The 15996-nt window shown below is 42.1% G+C and overlaps 1 protein-coding gene across 1 annotated transcript in view; it reads right to left on the reverse strand.

The window, feature by feature from the left end:
* Positions 1-1311: 1311 nt before the first annotated feature.
* The window catches only part of IGFBP5 (insulin like growth factor binding protein 5), a 47724-nt gene continuing 33039 nt past the window's right edge, over positions 1312-15996 (reverse strand). Inside the window, exons 2-4 of the mRNA XM_040358199.1 lie at positions 7908-8122; positions 5615-5734; positions 1312-3490 (exon numbers count right to left, since the gene is read on the reverse strand). Of these exons, the coding sequence (XP_040214133.1) occupies positions 3359-3490; positions 5615-5734; positions 7908-8122 (467 nt within the window). The 3' untranslated portion in view covers positions 1312-3358. The remainder of the gene's footprint in view (positions 3491-5614; positions 5735-7907; positions 8123-15996) is intronic.

The raw sequence follows: 15996 nt of genomic DNA on the forward strand, positions 1-15996 counted from the left end.
AAAACAAAAAAAAATGCCAATACATGGAGACCCATGCATAGAAAATGTTGAAAAAAATAAATCTACAAAATAAAGTCAAAGGGCCAGATTCACAAATGAGATACGACGGAGTTTCTCCTGATACGCCATCGTATCTCTGTTTCTATCTATGCGACTGATTCATAGAATCAGTTACGCATAGATATCCCTAAGATCCGACAGGTGTAATTGTTTTACACTGTCGGATCTTAGGATGCAGTACCGCGGCCGCCGCTGGGGGGAGTTTGCGTCGTAAACCAGCGTCGGGTATGCAAATTACGAGTTACGGCCGATCCACAACGGTTTTTCGCGTTCGCTACGTCGCCCGTAGTCAAGTTTCCCGTCGCAAAGTTAGTCGTTTTTTTTGTTGCCCTAACTTTAGTCAGCAAGTGTATTGCTGTCTAAAGTATGGCTGTCGTTCTCGCGTCGAAATTCTAAATTTAACGTCGTTTGCGTAAGCCGTCCGGGAATACGGAAGTACGCTACGCGCGTCACCGTTCAAAAAAATGATGTCACGGCGCGCAAAGCATGGCGGGAGTTAGGAAACGGAGCATGCGCAGTAGGTCCGGCGCGGGAGTGCGCCTAATTTAAATGGCACACGCCCATTTGAATTGGCCCGCTTTGCGCCGGAGGCCGCGGGCGTAGTTTTCATCGCAAGTGCTTGGTGAATCAGGCACTTGCGATGAAAAATTGCGGCGGTGTAACTTATCTAGGATACGTTACGCCGCCGCGATTCTACGTGAATCTGGCCCAAAGTGGTTAACAAAAATTTGAATCAAAAAGAGCTGGCAACGCAGATGCTCTTGAATAAAAGTTCTTTACAAGTCCTGTAAAAATAATATACTAAAGTCTTCTGAAGGTGGAAAACTCTTGGCAGAACAAGGTTCGTCACTTCCATGGAGAAATTTTGTCCAGTGACCTTAAGTCGTAGACAATATAAACCCAACTCTGACCTTTCAACTTGTTGACGGCCACCCAAGTCCCAGCTTGTCGTGCCAGTCTGAGGAGTTGAAAGACCTATTTTTTGCAAGGCTATTTTAGAGCAAGTAATTTTAAAAAGGGGTATGCCACTGGTCACTAACACTAAATCAGCAATATATATTTGACCAAAAAAAATAAAATTGTTACAGGAGTAATATACAAAGCTTTCAAGAAATGTTGCAACACACACACACGCACACACAGCAGAGAACATTCAAAAATTTGCTGAGCTCAAGAGAAAAAAATAAAACGTCCATCAAACATTCCAATCGAACCGTAGTGTTAAATTTCGGCCAGCGTCTTCCATTTCACTTTTTTTTTTTTGCAAAGTCCACGTGCTAACTTATTGTCTTGCATTTATTTTCCTCCATCCAGAAACTGAAAGGCAACGAGTCAAGGAATGCCAAGCATAACTATCAGCAATGCTACTCAATGAAGTCTACAGCTGGTCATCCAATATGGCAAGATTGACTTTCCCCAATCCAAAAATCCCCAATTTTGCAAGAAAAGTTTTACAATCCAAAGCCAGTCTTTTTTTTTTTGTCCTTCGAGATGTTGGGTTTTCGGGCATACAGGTCGATTTTTCTTTTTAAAGCGAATACGTCTTCAAATTCTTTCCAATACTGGAGTGGTCCATCCATCAAAACTGGTTTTGTGACCACCATGTTATCGGTCTCCTGTTAGTAAATCTACCCGCTGCTTCTGGCTTTTAAAATAAAAAAAAATAAAAAAATAAATTCTTCCTGAACCTCGTACCAGTTCAGCATTTTTTTTTTTAAAAGTGTCAGAAAAAAAATCTTCCCTATGGCTTGGCAAGACTTAGAAAAGTGGTATCTAAAGCCTTCATTTTCTTTTTGTTAAACAAGAGATCCACTCAACCATTTTTTCCCCCCCGATGCTTAAGGAAACGCAATATTTCCACTTGTCCTTTTAGCTTATATTTTTCAACAAACCATTGAAACGTCAGTAAGAAAAAAAAAACAGCACCAATTATTCTGCAAAACATAAAAAAAAAAAAAAAAAAAAAATGGGGGAGCGGGAGGAAGGACTGGGAGAGAGCAGGTCCGTAACCAGGCTGCTAAAAGTGCACTGTAGGCCTTTAGTATTAATTACACATGGAACCTGAACTAGTGGGTGATGCCTTCAGCAATGAACCATTTTTTAATCATGTGCAGGTATAATAAAAAAAAAAAAAATATTGGCAGCAAAGTGGGTTTGGGGAGCCGTTATTGAATATTCTGCCAAATGGAGGCAGAATAGAGGAGAAAAAAAATAAAAAAGTCACAGCTTCTCAGCAAATACTCCAAAAAAAAAGGACTTTCTGCTGTCAGATAAAGTAATCAAGAGCGTTAAAAGGTGAATCTGCACACCCAACTTGAAATAAGTACTCAAGCAAAAAACGGTGCCACGCTTCTAAGGACTGAAAACAAGCTGTCGTGTAGAGAATTCGGTCAAGTTTCTTTAAAAACCATGCCTTGATTGACACAGAGTCAACACAACGAGAAAATTAAATTATGAATAGAGAAAAAAAAAAAGTGCCGCCACTGTTCTTTTAAGCGTTATTCGTTTCATGGAGTGCATTGTTACAAGTGTCCTGTGCCCTGTCCCAAAAAAAAAAAAAAAATTGAAATTAAAGTGACAGGTAAAACGATTTCTAGGCCTTCAGTCAGTCGGTGAAAGCTGAACCAAGATCTGGCCTCTTGGTTCGTTTTCATCGACATCATTCGGTCTCCATGACTTTGTTTGTCGCCACTAACTGGGGAGGTCTGTCTGCGTTGACAGGCTATGTTTCAAGGACTTTTGGTTAAGCCCCAAAAGCTTGCCATTTTTTTTTTTTTTTTTTTTTTAAACAGAACATACATTTTCTCTAAAATATTAGATGCCCTGTCACCTTCCTCAGTCAGTCGATACAAAAAAAATAATAATAAAAAAAAAAAAAACAGCATGGAGCCAAGAAAAGCTTATAGGGAGTTTCCCCCTTGTCAAAAAATAAAAATATATATATAAAAAAAAAAAAAACGCAACAGATTCTCAAAACGGAAAAGACTCAACTTTTTAAAAATTCACTTTTTCCGTTGCCTCAAGCTTCACTCCATTTTTATTTATTTTTTTATTTATTCATCAGAAGTTCACCTTTCCTCAGCTTCTTCATCATTGTCTTTAATTTTGTGTTATCTTCTGAAGCGTTCAATATTTTATTTTTTTCCATTGCTGATGAGATGAGGAAAAAAAATTAAAAATAATGAAATAAAAAAAAATAAAAAAAAATTCCTCTGGATTTCCCGGGAACATGTAACAAAGAAAGAAGAGTGATCGTGTCCACCTGGGCCGTCTTAGCATTACTGAGATCGCGGCAGGATCATTCGATGTTGCTGCTGTCGAAGCTGTGGCACTGCAGGTCACCGGCGGCATAATCGCTTCCGGGAAGCTTAAGTCCGTATTTATCTACGCACCAGCAGATCCCGCGCTTGCGACCTCTGGAGGGCTTGCACTGTCAGGGGAAAAAAAAAAAAAAATTATTAATTTTAAGAAAAAACGGACTTCTGAATGAAAATCTTTACATAGACAATAATACTAAAGATTTTGAATCCCAAGCTGTAATTGGATTTGTTTTGATGAAAAAAATAAATACAAATAAACAATCTATTTAATCACTAGCAATAAGTTCCCTCATTGAGGGAGCAGGATACGGTGACACCCATTTAATTGTATAGTCGCTATTTAAATCTATTAAACGCTTGCCGACCGCCGCACGACTTTTTACATCAACAGAATGGCACGGCTGCGCAAATGGGCGTATACAGTATATACGTCCCATTTAAATTGCCGCCGTGTGGTCGCGCTCTCGACCCGGTCGTGAGCTGCGTGACCGTGCCCACGGGACCCGCGGACTCGATGTCCGCCAGTGTCCTGCGATTGGGTCACAGAGCTTAAGAATGGTGAGATGTCAGTGTAAACACAACATCTTCCCGTTCTTCCTAGTGACATGTCACATCAAGCCACGCCCCTTTACAGTTAGAATCACTCCCTAGGTCACACTTAACCCCTTCAGTGCCCCCTACAGGTTAACCCCTTCACTGCCAGTATCATGTTTACAGTGATCAGTGCATTTTTACAGCACTGATTGCTGTAAAAATGCCAATGGTGTCTAAAGTGTCCGATGTGTCCGCCGCAATGTCACAGTCATATTAAAAAAAAAAAACGCTGATCGCCGCCATAACTAGTAAAAAAAAAAAATATTAATAAAAATGCCATACAAAAAAAACTAACTAACTATCTCCTATTTTGCAGACGCTATGGGCCAGATTCAGATAGGTCAGCGGATCTTTAGATCCGCGTAACCTATCTGATTTACGTTACGCCGCCGCAAGTTTTTGAGGCAAGTGCTTTATTCAGAAAGCACTTGCCTCTAAAGTTGCGGCGGCGTATCGTAAAATCCCCTGGCAGAAATTCAAATTCCACGGCTAGGGGGCGTGTAAAATTTAAATCAGGCGCGTACCCGTGCCGAACAAACTGCGCATGCGCCATTGTTAAGACGGCCATACTTAACATAGGATACCATAGGATACCCCTCACATAGCAGGGGTAACTATACGCCGGAAAAAGCCGAACGCAAACAATGTAAAAAAAATGCACCGGGCGGTCGTTCATTTCTGAATTGGCGGAAATCCTCATTTGCATATTCGTCGCGTAAAAAAAAAAAACGAAACGCCACCTCAGAGATAAGACGGCGTATCAGGAGATATGCCGTCGTATCTCTATCTGAATCTACCCCTGTAACTTTTGCACAAACCAATCAATAAACACTTATTGCGATTTTTTTTTAACCAAAAATATGAAGAATACGTATCGGCCTAAACTGAGGGGAAAAAAAAACGTTGTTTTTTTTTAATATTTTTTTTGGGGGATATTTATTATAGCAAAAAGTATTTTTTTTTAGATTTTTTCAACAATTGTCGCTCTATTTTTGTTTATAGCGCAAAAAAGAAAAAACGCACAGGTGATCGAATACCACCAAAAGGAAGCTCTATTTGTGAAAAAAAAAAAAGGATAAATTTTGTTTGGGAGTCGCGTTGTACGACCGCGCAATTGTCAGTTAAAGCGTCTCGGTGCCGAATCGCAAAAAGGGGCCAGGTCCTTTACCTGCATAATATTCCGGGTCTTAAGTGGTTAAAGACTGACCTCGGCCTCTGGCAAAAATTTGCTGCTTTTAAGGTTGAGTTGGGGTGGAGGAGGAGGTGGACCTCAAAACAAGGTCTTGAGACAACAGATGAGACCCAACAAGGATCAAACACCTGCTCCACCCCAACAAAGAGACATTTACTATTTAAGGTTCAAACATTTATTTTTTTTCTTCCTGAAGACTTACTATGAAAGAGGTGAAAAATAATGAAATGCGAGACGGTCTGCCACCCTTCCACACCCACCTGAAATCTTTCAGCCCTAGGCCCTCACCTAAGTGACCTTTTCACAAAACCAGGCTTGTGTACAGATGACAGATACTTTTCAATATTACTAATCAAAGTAAAGGCAAAAAAAAAAAGTCCTTTGTTGTTGATACTTTTATGCTAGCTTGATGGATCCAAGTCTGTGACATTGTTGGAGATGTTCTTACTTGTTTCCTTTTGAAGAATCCTTTACGGTCACAGTTGGGAATATAGAATGCCCTTGGGTATACACGATGAGACATCTTCATGTCCTGCATAACGGTCTCCATCTGTCTACGGCAAGGACCCTGGGAAAAAGAAAAAAGTATTGTTTCTTAGTCATTGTAGCAGGAGGTTCATTTCACTAGTTTTTCACTTTTATGTCCAGTTGTAGACAGAATTTTTAGTTTTTAATACAGTGGGCAAGGTTTAGAACAGGGGTCTCCAAACTTTCTAAACGGGCCAGATCACTGTTTTTCAGGCTTTAAGGGGGCCAGACTGTGGCTGGTGGAAGTAAAAAATGATCTGCCATCAATGGGAGTAAGCAAAGATCCACAATTAGTTTTAATGGAAGGAATATTGCCCCATTGATGGCATCATGGGGAAGACTAGTGCCCCATTGTTGGAGTCATGGGGAAGACTAGTGCCCAATTGTTGGAGTCATGGGGAAGACTAGTGCCCAATTGTTGGAGTCAAGGGGAAGACTAGTGCCCAATTGTTGGAGTCATGGGGAAGACTAGTGCCCAATTGTTGGAGTCATGGGGAAGACTAGTGCCCAATTGTTGGAGTCATGGGGAAGACTAGTGCCCAATTGTTGGAGTCATGGGGAAGACTAGTGCCCAATTGTTGGAGTCATGGGGAAGCCTAGTGCCCAATTGTTGGAGTCATGGGGAAGACTAGTGCACAATTGTTGGAGTCATGGGGATGGGGAAGACTAGTGCCCAATTGTTGGAGTCATGGGGAAGACTAGTGCCCAATTGTTGGAGTCATGGGGATGGGGAAGACTAGTGCACAATTTTTGGAGTCATGGGGATGGGGAAGACTAGTGCCCAATTGTTGGAGTCATGGGGATGGGGAAGACTAGTGCCCAATTGTTGGAGTCATGGGGAGGAACAGTGCACAATTGTTGGAGTCATTGGGAGGACTGGTGCCCCGCCATTGGAATCAGTTGGAGGAATAGTGCCCCAAGGGCCAGATAAAGGCAAGCAAAGGGCCCCATCCAGTCCTCGGGCCACAGTTTAGAGACCACTAGTTTAGAACATCTATCATGTTTTTATTGTGACATTGGTAGATTTCTACTTTCTATGTGTCATGAGTGCTAATCTATGATAACAGGATGAGAAATGAGGAGTGGGGGGGGGGGGTTTACCAGGACAGAAAAACACAGCAATGAACTCAATCAGGCCAGGTTCACATATGTGTGGCCGTGATTTCATGCCTGGGGTCCGGTGTGATTCAGGTCCAAATTTTTGCCTGAATTTGCACCTCAACCGAACCCAAAAATGCACAGGACCCTTTTGCAATCGGCTCCATTGAAAGCCGGTCACACTCGCCTGTCGTGCGAATTGGATGCAGTGAAAAACCCCAATCTCCCGAATGGGGACAGACAGCAAGAAAAAACAGAAATTGATTTGTAGCCCTCCAAATTCTATCCAAAAGGAACATTTACGCTTGAGCCTTGGACCAAGTATACGTGTGAACATGTTGTAGAATTTCAGGTTTTTTATTTCCACATTGGAAGGTTTCCACTTGCAATGTGACACCGTAGACTTCCAGGACAAGAAATATGGAGAATGTGGGTTTACCATGACAGAAAGACACAGTAGTAAACCCAACCAAGGTTCCCACCCTTCCCAATTTTCCTAAAAAAAAAAAAAAATTTGTTTAACCTTTAGCCATTTTGACGGATCGTTTTCTATTCCTCTGACTCCATATCAGCAGGACAGGATGTAAAAGGGGACAGCAAGAAAAACCTGAAAGTTATTTGTATCCTTCCCAACTCCATCCACAACATAAAGGAAAACTTGGGCTGGAGACTCAGACGCGGTTTTAATCCAATCAAGAAAAAAACATTAATATCACCATGTTGGATCTTGTATTGCACAGCCACTTGCTTATTTTTTTTCATACAAAACAGTTGAGTACCAGCCTGGTACTCAACTGTTTTGTATGAAAAAAAAATAAAAAAATTCTATGGAAAATTGATGTATGGATAAAATGCACCAGAATTCAACAGGGAAGATTTTCCAAAAAGAAACATTGTGGCTCTACGCAGGAAAGTCAACCACACATATTGGTTTCAATTAGAAAAAGGTTCCCAAGACTCAGATTATACAATGCGGAAAAGTCAATTGCAAGCAGTAGAATTTTGGATGGATCCTTCTGTTGACTCTTAACGTAAAAAATAAAATACAAATTTTTAACACACAAGCCTTTGACCTATCACATGTTCTCCAACCAGTCATTGACACCTTCACTCACCATCTCTGACTCGATGCTGTACTCGGGTAAAGAGTGAGTCTGGCCTTTGTTGTTCTCCACAGACACAATCCTGGAGGCAGACTGCTTTTTCTGACGGAAGTTGTTCAGGGCGATGGCTTTGTGATCCGAGACCCCTTGGCCCCTTTTGCGTGGCTTCGTCGGGTAGGTTTCTTCTGTCTCGGATGTAGTCGGGTCTTCCTCCCTGGACTCCCGCTCTGCAAGAGATTGGAAAATTTTTGAGTCCTCGCAAGACGACACACTTGACAAACCGTTCCATAAAAAGGGAACTTAATGTATTTAACGTTCTACAATTCAAAACAGGCAGCTCTACTTTTTGCTAATAAATATAGGAGGCTGTATATCAGAACACACATTGGGAAAGCAGTGATGCCACCACTGTAAATATGGATGTCTATGGAGAGCAGTGATGCCACCACTGTAAATATGGGTGATTATGGAGAGCAGTGATGCCACCACTGTAAATATGGGTGAATATGGAGAACAGGGATGCCACCTCTGTAAATATGGGCGCATATGGAGAACAGGGATGCCACCACTGTAAATATGGGTGCCTATGGAGAACAGTGATGCCACTACTATAAATATGGGCACCTATGGAGAACAGTGATGCCACCACTGTAAATATGGATGTCTATGGAGAGCAGTGATGCCACCACTGTAAATATGGGTGAATATGGAGAACAGGGATGCCACCGCTGTAAATATGGGCGCATATGGAGAGCAATGATGCCACCACTGTAAATATGGGTGCCTATGGAGAACAGTGATGCCACCACTGTAACTATGGATGTCTATGGAGAGCAGTGATGCCACCACTGTAAATATGGGTGAATATGGAGAACAGGGATGCCACCGCTGTAAATATGGGCGCATATGGAGAGCAATGATGCCACCACTGTAAATATGGGTGCCTATGGAGAACAGTGATGCCACCACTGTAAATATGGATGTCTATGGAGAGCAGTGATTCCACCATTGTAAATATGGGTGAATATGGAGAACAGGGATGCCACCGCTGTAAATATGGGTGCCTATGGAGAACAGGGATGCCACCACTGTAAATATGGATGTCTATGGAGAGCAGTGATTCCACCACTGTAAATATGGGTGAATATGGAGAACAGTGATGCCGCTACTGTAAATATGGGCGCGTATGGAGCGCAATGATGCCACTGCTGTAAATATGGGTGCCTATGGAGAACAGTCATGCCACCACTGTAAATATGGGTTTATATGGAAAACAGGGATGTAACCGCTGTAAATATAACCTGTATATTATTAGTGGGGTCACCACTGTAAATATAAATATGGAGAGCCGTGATGTCAATACTGTAATAATAGTTGTATATGAAGTTCATTGAAGTACCCACTATAAACTTGTATATGGAGAGCTGGGATGTCACTGATGCAAATATAACAAATTGTGACATCACTACTGTAAACATGACTGTATATGAAAAACTGTTGTCACTGTAAATATGAGCAGTGATGTCATCACTCAATATTAGTGTATATGAGTGTATATTGAGTACAGATAGCAGTGATGTCAACACTTTAAATATTAGTGTATATAGTCACCAATGTATTTATGATTGCAAAGAGCCGTGAGATAGGAGATAGAGATATAGATTATATATATATATATATATATATATATATATATATATATATATATATATATATATATATATATATATATATATATATATATATATATATATACACACACACACACACACACACACACGATTTTTTTTTGATAGATAGAGATAGATAAAGAGTAAAATATCCGTTTAGGAAAGATGTCACTCACACTAACAGAAGTGGAAAGCAGTTTTGGTCACTCTTGTAAAATATAAATTACCATTTAGAGTAGTGTTGTCAATCCTTTAAAATACTATTCAGTTATAGGAGTAGTAATTATATCCCCCCACATACTCCCTCAGGGACTGATGTCAATGAACTATGCATTCCATGGCCCTGAAAATGATTTTGGCTCCCCACTATTCATGTCAGCCAGTAGGGGGAGACACAGCCCAACATTTTACAAAACACCACGAATGATACTACCATTAGGAACACAATGGGCTTACTTGTACAAAAAAAAAAAGCCCAGTCATCTTCCAGATGTCTAGCTTCCACTCTGCAACCTGTGCTGGAAGAATAGCACTGCAGCTTTGCATGGAACATACTGGAGCTCATTGGTCCACCGCTGGTTGCCCATGAAGGCCCGGATTCACGTAGATGCATGTATCTTTGTGCGGGCGTAACGTATACTATTTACCTTACGCCTCCGCAACTTTTACAGGCAAGTGCCGTATTTTTAAAAGAAAGTTGCGGCGGCGTAGTGTAAATAGGCCGGCGTAAGCCCGCCTAATTTAAATGTGGTAGATGTGGGCGTGTGTTATGTAAATTTTATGTGACCCCGCGTAAATGAGCTTTTTGCAAACGGCGTATGCGCCGTCCGTAAAAGTATCCCAGTGCGCATGCTCCAAATTAACCCGCAAGAAGCCAATGCTTTCGACATGAACGCCCAGCCCTATTCGCGAACGACTTACGAAAACGACGTAAAAATTTTAAAATTTGACGCGGGAACAACGTCCATACTTAACATTGGTACGCCGCATGTATGCCTCATATAGCAGGGGTAACTTTACGCCGGGAAAAGCCTAACGTAAACGGCGTATCTGTACTGCGTCGGCCGAGCGTACGTTCGTGAATTCGCGTATCTAGCTGATTTACATATTCTAGGCGTAAATCAGCGTACACGCCCCTAGCGGCCAGCGTAAATATGCAGTTAAGATCCGACGGCGTAAGAGACTTACGCCGGTCGGATCTATTACAAATCTATGCGTAACTGATTCTAAGAATCTGGCGCATAGATACGATGGCTCAGACTCAGAGATACGACGGCGTATCTCCTTTGAGAATCTGGGCCTGTTGTGGAAAATTCTATAAATGTATGTTGTCAGATGTCCCCCCAGTGTCGGTTTTGCTGTAGTGCGCTCAGGTGAGCGAATACACGCATACAGACGTTGGTGGAAGGCCATTGGGGCAAACACCTTTCCATGGAAACAGCAGATCTGCACGCTCCTTTTAGGGACGTTAATTTATGCCTCAGCAAGGGACTGGCCACTTCTTGCCGACTGCATTAAATGACCCCAAGTGGACAGATCTGCGTACCTGGAAACTGTAGGATAACTATATGAAAATTATGGTTATCTGATCCATGATTTAAGTATGATTTGCAACAATGGCAGTCTGCACATGGCGACTGCCCGCAGCCATTTGTATACATCACTACTAGCATTGTTTGAATCACATGTCTGTGATTGGTTCTTTTGAATGTATACACCATGTCTGATTGGCTGTTTTGTAAAGCCACCACCTTCTTTTGTTACTCAAATTGACATAAATAAAGAGAGAAGGGGCTTGAAGTCAGAAGAGATGATGACTAAGAGCTGAATGGAATGAGAACATGCTGGTGTGAGGTCTCTTGCTTGTATGAATGGCAGAGAATGATGGTGAGTGAATCTATTTAGTTTAATTATGGATTATTTCATTAAGATGGATTCTGTGCTTAATAGCACAGGGCAAAATGGCGGTATGCTCTGCATACAGCCCAGCTTTTTGCCACGACAGGCCGATGCCAGTTTTAAAGACATGTAGGGGCCGATTTACTAAAAGTAGACTGTGCACTTTGCAGTTGCTCCAGAGCTTAGTAAATGTGGTAAAGCTTGACTTTGTAAATATACCCAATCACGTGCAAGCAAGTAAAAAAAAAAAAAGCATTTATGCTTGCACATGATTGGATGGACAGCACTGGAGCAATTGCATAGTGCACGGTCTATTTGCCTTTAGTAAATCAATCCCTTATGCCGAGTACACACAATCGGAAATTCCGACAAGAAAACCGTGGATTTTTTTCCGACGGAATACTGGCTCAAACTTGTGATACATACACACGGTCACACAAAATTCTGACTGTCAAGAACGCGGTGACGTACGATGAGCAGAGAAAAATTAATTTCAATAGGCGGTGCGGCTCTTTTGCTTGATTCCGAGCATGCGTGGATTTTTGTGCTTCGGAATTGCATTCAGACTATCGGAATTTCCGACAGGAACTTTTCTTGTCGGAAAAATTGGGAACCAGCCCTCAAATTTTTGCTGTCGGAAATTCCAGTCAGGTGGGGCCTACACACGGTCGGAATTTCCGACCAAAAGGTCACATCGAACTTTTGTCGGAAATTCCGACCGTGTGTACGCGGCATTAGAGTTTGGTCCTTAGCAAGCCATGATTGCGGCACTGTGGTGGTGTCAATCGAAGTGGCCTATTGCTGACCTCCAGCTGGACAAAAAGTCACAAAATGACTGAACATTGAACTCTTTTGGGAAAAAAACAAAAAAACAAAACAAAACAAAAAAAAAACACTTGATTACAGAAAGATGGATGCAAAAAAATACAAAAACAAACACACACACACACAAAACAAGTTATGAGAAGCAGCCAAGTTTTATTGCCTCCTCCTCCACAGGTTTGATACCAAAATCGACAGCAAGTCAAAGGACTGACGTCCTCCAAATATTAAAGTTCTCCGTGCCCCAGTTGCACTGCTGGCGGAGAATTGGGGCAGAGACTGCACCTGGCCTCCCTTCTCACCCTCCCCTCCAGGGGGCGCAAACACATGGACATTTCCCTCTTTTGTGACAAGGGCTGTGCTATATATTCCCCTTCAACCAACTGACAGCTGAGCTAACAAATCACAGGGCGGGATAAAATAAATGTATTTCCCATCGCTGGAAGAGAGCGGAACTTGCACCTGCCCATTTAGAGGGCAATTATGGCAGTCCAGTCTAAAGTGTACCCCGAAAACCAAAACATTCTCTTTAGTTTTGGATGGAGTTTGAAAGAACCTCTGTCAGATTTATATTGCCATGTCCTAGTCGGAGCCCCCAAATTATATTTCCCCCACCAATCTGAACTCCAATCTTACATTGAAATCCTTTTGGGAACCAGCCCCCCAACTCCCCGTAAATGCAAAAATTTAAGAAGAGTCCAAAAAAGAATTTAGAATGTGTGGCTAATCCAAAAAGTATAAAAAAAAGAAGAAAAAAAGTAAATAAAAATAAAGGAGTTTAAAAGTCAAAACACGTCTAGGTTGTGAATACACAATTAACAAGTTATATCTACCGTGTTTCCCCCCCAAAATAAGTCCGGGTCTTATATTAATTTTGGCAACAAAAGACACAGTAGGGCTTATTTTTCGGAGTAGGTCTTACCATGTAATGTGCGGTCTTCTCTCCCCCTCTCCCTCCCTGCCTGACAGTAATCCCCTAATCCACTCTATTACAGTATTATATAATGTACAATGTGTGTGTTTCTGTAATATAAATGTGCCAAATACCTTCGTTATAGCGCCGCTCTGCGCATCTATGACCCGCCGGAGCTCTCTTCCCCGCAATTATATTACAGAAACACACACATTGTACATTATATACTCCTGTAATAGAGTGGATTATTTTATTTTAAATAAAAAAAAAAAAACGCTGATCGCCACCATTAGTAGTAAGAATTTTTTTTTTTTTTTTATAAAAATGCAATAAAAACTATCTATTTTGTAAAAGCTATAAATTTTGCGCAAACCAATCGATAAACGCTTATTGTGATTTTTTTTAACCAAAAATATGTAGAAGAATACGTATCGGCCTAAACTGAGGGAAAAAAAAAAAGTTTTTTTTTATATCTTTTTGGGGGATATTTATTACAGCAAAAAGTAATATATATTGCATTTTTTTCAAAATTGTCGCACTATTTTTGTTTATAGCGCAAAAACTAAAAACCGCAGAGGTGATCAAATACCACCAAAATAAAGCTCTATTTGTGGGAAAAAAAGTACGCCAATTTTGTTTGGGAGCCACGTCGCACGAATGCGCAATTGTCAGTTAAAGCGACGCAGTCCCGATTTGCAAAAAGGGGCCTGGTCCTTTAGCTGCATTTTGGTCCGGGTCTTAAAGCGGGAGTTCACCCAATTATATATTTTTTTTATCTTTTCCCCTTAGATTCCTGCTCGTTTTGTCTAGTGGAATCGGCTAGTTGTTTTAAAATATGATCCGTACTTACCGTTTTCGAGATGCATCTTCTCCGTCGCTTCCGGGTATGGGTCTTCGGGAGCGGGCGTTCCTTCTTGATTGACAGGCTTCCGAGAGGCTTCGGACGGTCGCATCCATCGCGTCACTAGTAGCCGAAAGAAGCCGAACGTCGGTGCGGCTGTATACAGCGCCTGCGCACCGACGTTCGGCATATTTTGGAAAATCGTGACGCGATGGATGCGACCGTTGGAAGCCTCTCGGAAGACTGTCAATCAAAATAGGAACGCCCAGTCCCGCAGCCCATACCCGGAAGCGGCGGAGAAGATGCATCTCGTAAACGGTAAGTACGGATCATATTTTAAAACAACTAGCCGATTCCCCTAGACAAAACGAGCAGGAATCTAGGGGGAAAAAGTGTTACGTACGGGTGAACCCCCGCTTTAAGTGGTTAAAGGTAAAAAAGCTTTACAACCCCTTTAAGATTCTAGTTACGTCTGGGAAGATGCATCGTCAGTTTTCCAAGAATGCTTTGGTAACTACTTTTCTTTTTTTTCGTAAAACAGGGACAAGGCCGCGCAGGCCGACAAAAATAAAACATAATAGTACGCACAGTAAATGCAATGGATAAGTTACACAACAGCAGAACACAACGCACTAAAGCGATCGCGAACCTCCTGTAGAGCACCCACCATGGACCGCTAGCGCGCGTGTCCCCGGGGGGTGTGCCCGAAGGCCGCCGCCGCGCGCGGAAAACCCGCAGCGGCTCTCAAAGAAAGGGGTTTGGTAACTACTTTTATGTTCATATTAAACATGCATAGGTGAATTATTATAGAGAATTCTAGTCCAGAATGAACCCTTCTGTTACTAGGCAGAAAGTTGCATCTAAAAACTTTTGATCCAAACCTTCTGTCTTTTTACGGCATCACGGTGACCTTGCTGTCAGCTATTCAATACGGTTGAAAAGACCTGTGACACTGGCCCAACCCCCACGACTATCAATTTCTCAGACCAACTCAATTACCTCTGCTCCCCCCCCCCATCTCTTAAAAAAAATGCAATCACATCCCCTTCACAATTGGTCTAGCCATCTATGGCTGTGCAGGTTCAACAATAGTGTCTACAGCTGGGATTAGATGGTTCACTAATACGGTAGAAAGCAGTGGACCTCTAGAAGGGCCGGAACAGACTGGAACCAGGAGGACACTAGAAGAGGAGGGCTAAGTAAACAGAACGTCTTTCCTAAATGAGCCACCTGGAAGCTCAGGGAGTGAAAGGACGACAGCTGTTCAGACTTACTAGCTGGAGGTCTGTCTGTCAATAGAAGAGTTTGGTGACTTGTTTGTAGAGTCCAAAACCTAATTACAGTTTAGAATGTAGATGTTTTACCCCTTTTAGTCAGTTGTCACTGGAGAAAGTATTCCCATTGGAGGGATCTCTTTATTCTTTTTCCTTCTCTTTACACTGGCCTGCCTCAACCTTTTCAAAACACAGAGGAACCCTTGAAATAACTTTCCGGTCTCACCACTACTAATAATGACTATAGCTACAACTCATGATACATTAATGTGCTTTTTTTCAGCGGGAACGCGGGGGAACACAGTTCCGGCACCTCCTGGACTGACTGTATGTAATGTCAAGGGGTGCTGGGGTGTGTTGCTCACTGCTAGCTGATCTATCCTAGCTGGAGGGGATCTATTTTTGCAGAGGGGTCTATTGTTGCTGAGGAGGTCTAGTGTTACTGGTGGGGGACCTATTGTTGCTGGGGGGTCAGTTGTTGCTGAAGGAGATCTACTGTTGGGGGAGGGGTCTAATGTTGATAGCTGCCATAGAGTCTATTAATGCTGGCTGTGCGGAGATCTGTTGAAGCTGCCGGGAGTCTATTGTTACTGGGGGGGGGGGGGGATTTTGTTGTGGGTGGTACATTGTAAGGGGGATCTATTGTTGCTGGCTGAAGGGGAAACCAAATTCCATACAAATT

This window comes from Rana temporaria, chromosome 6 (genome assembly GCF_905171775.1).
Source record: "Rana temporaria chromosome 6, aRanTem1.1, whole genome shotgun sequence".
NCBI classification, from domain to species: Eukaryota; Metazoa; Chordata; class Amphibia; order Anura; family Ranidae; genus Rana; species Rana temporaria.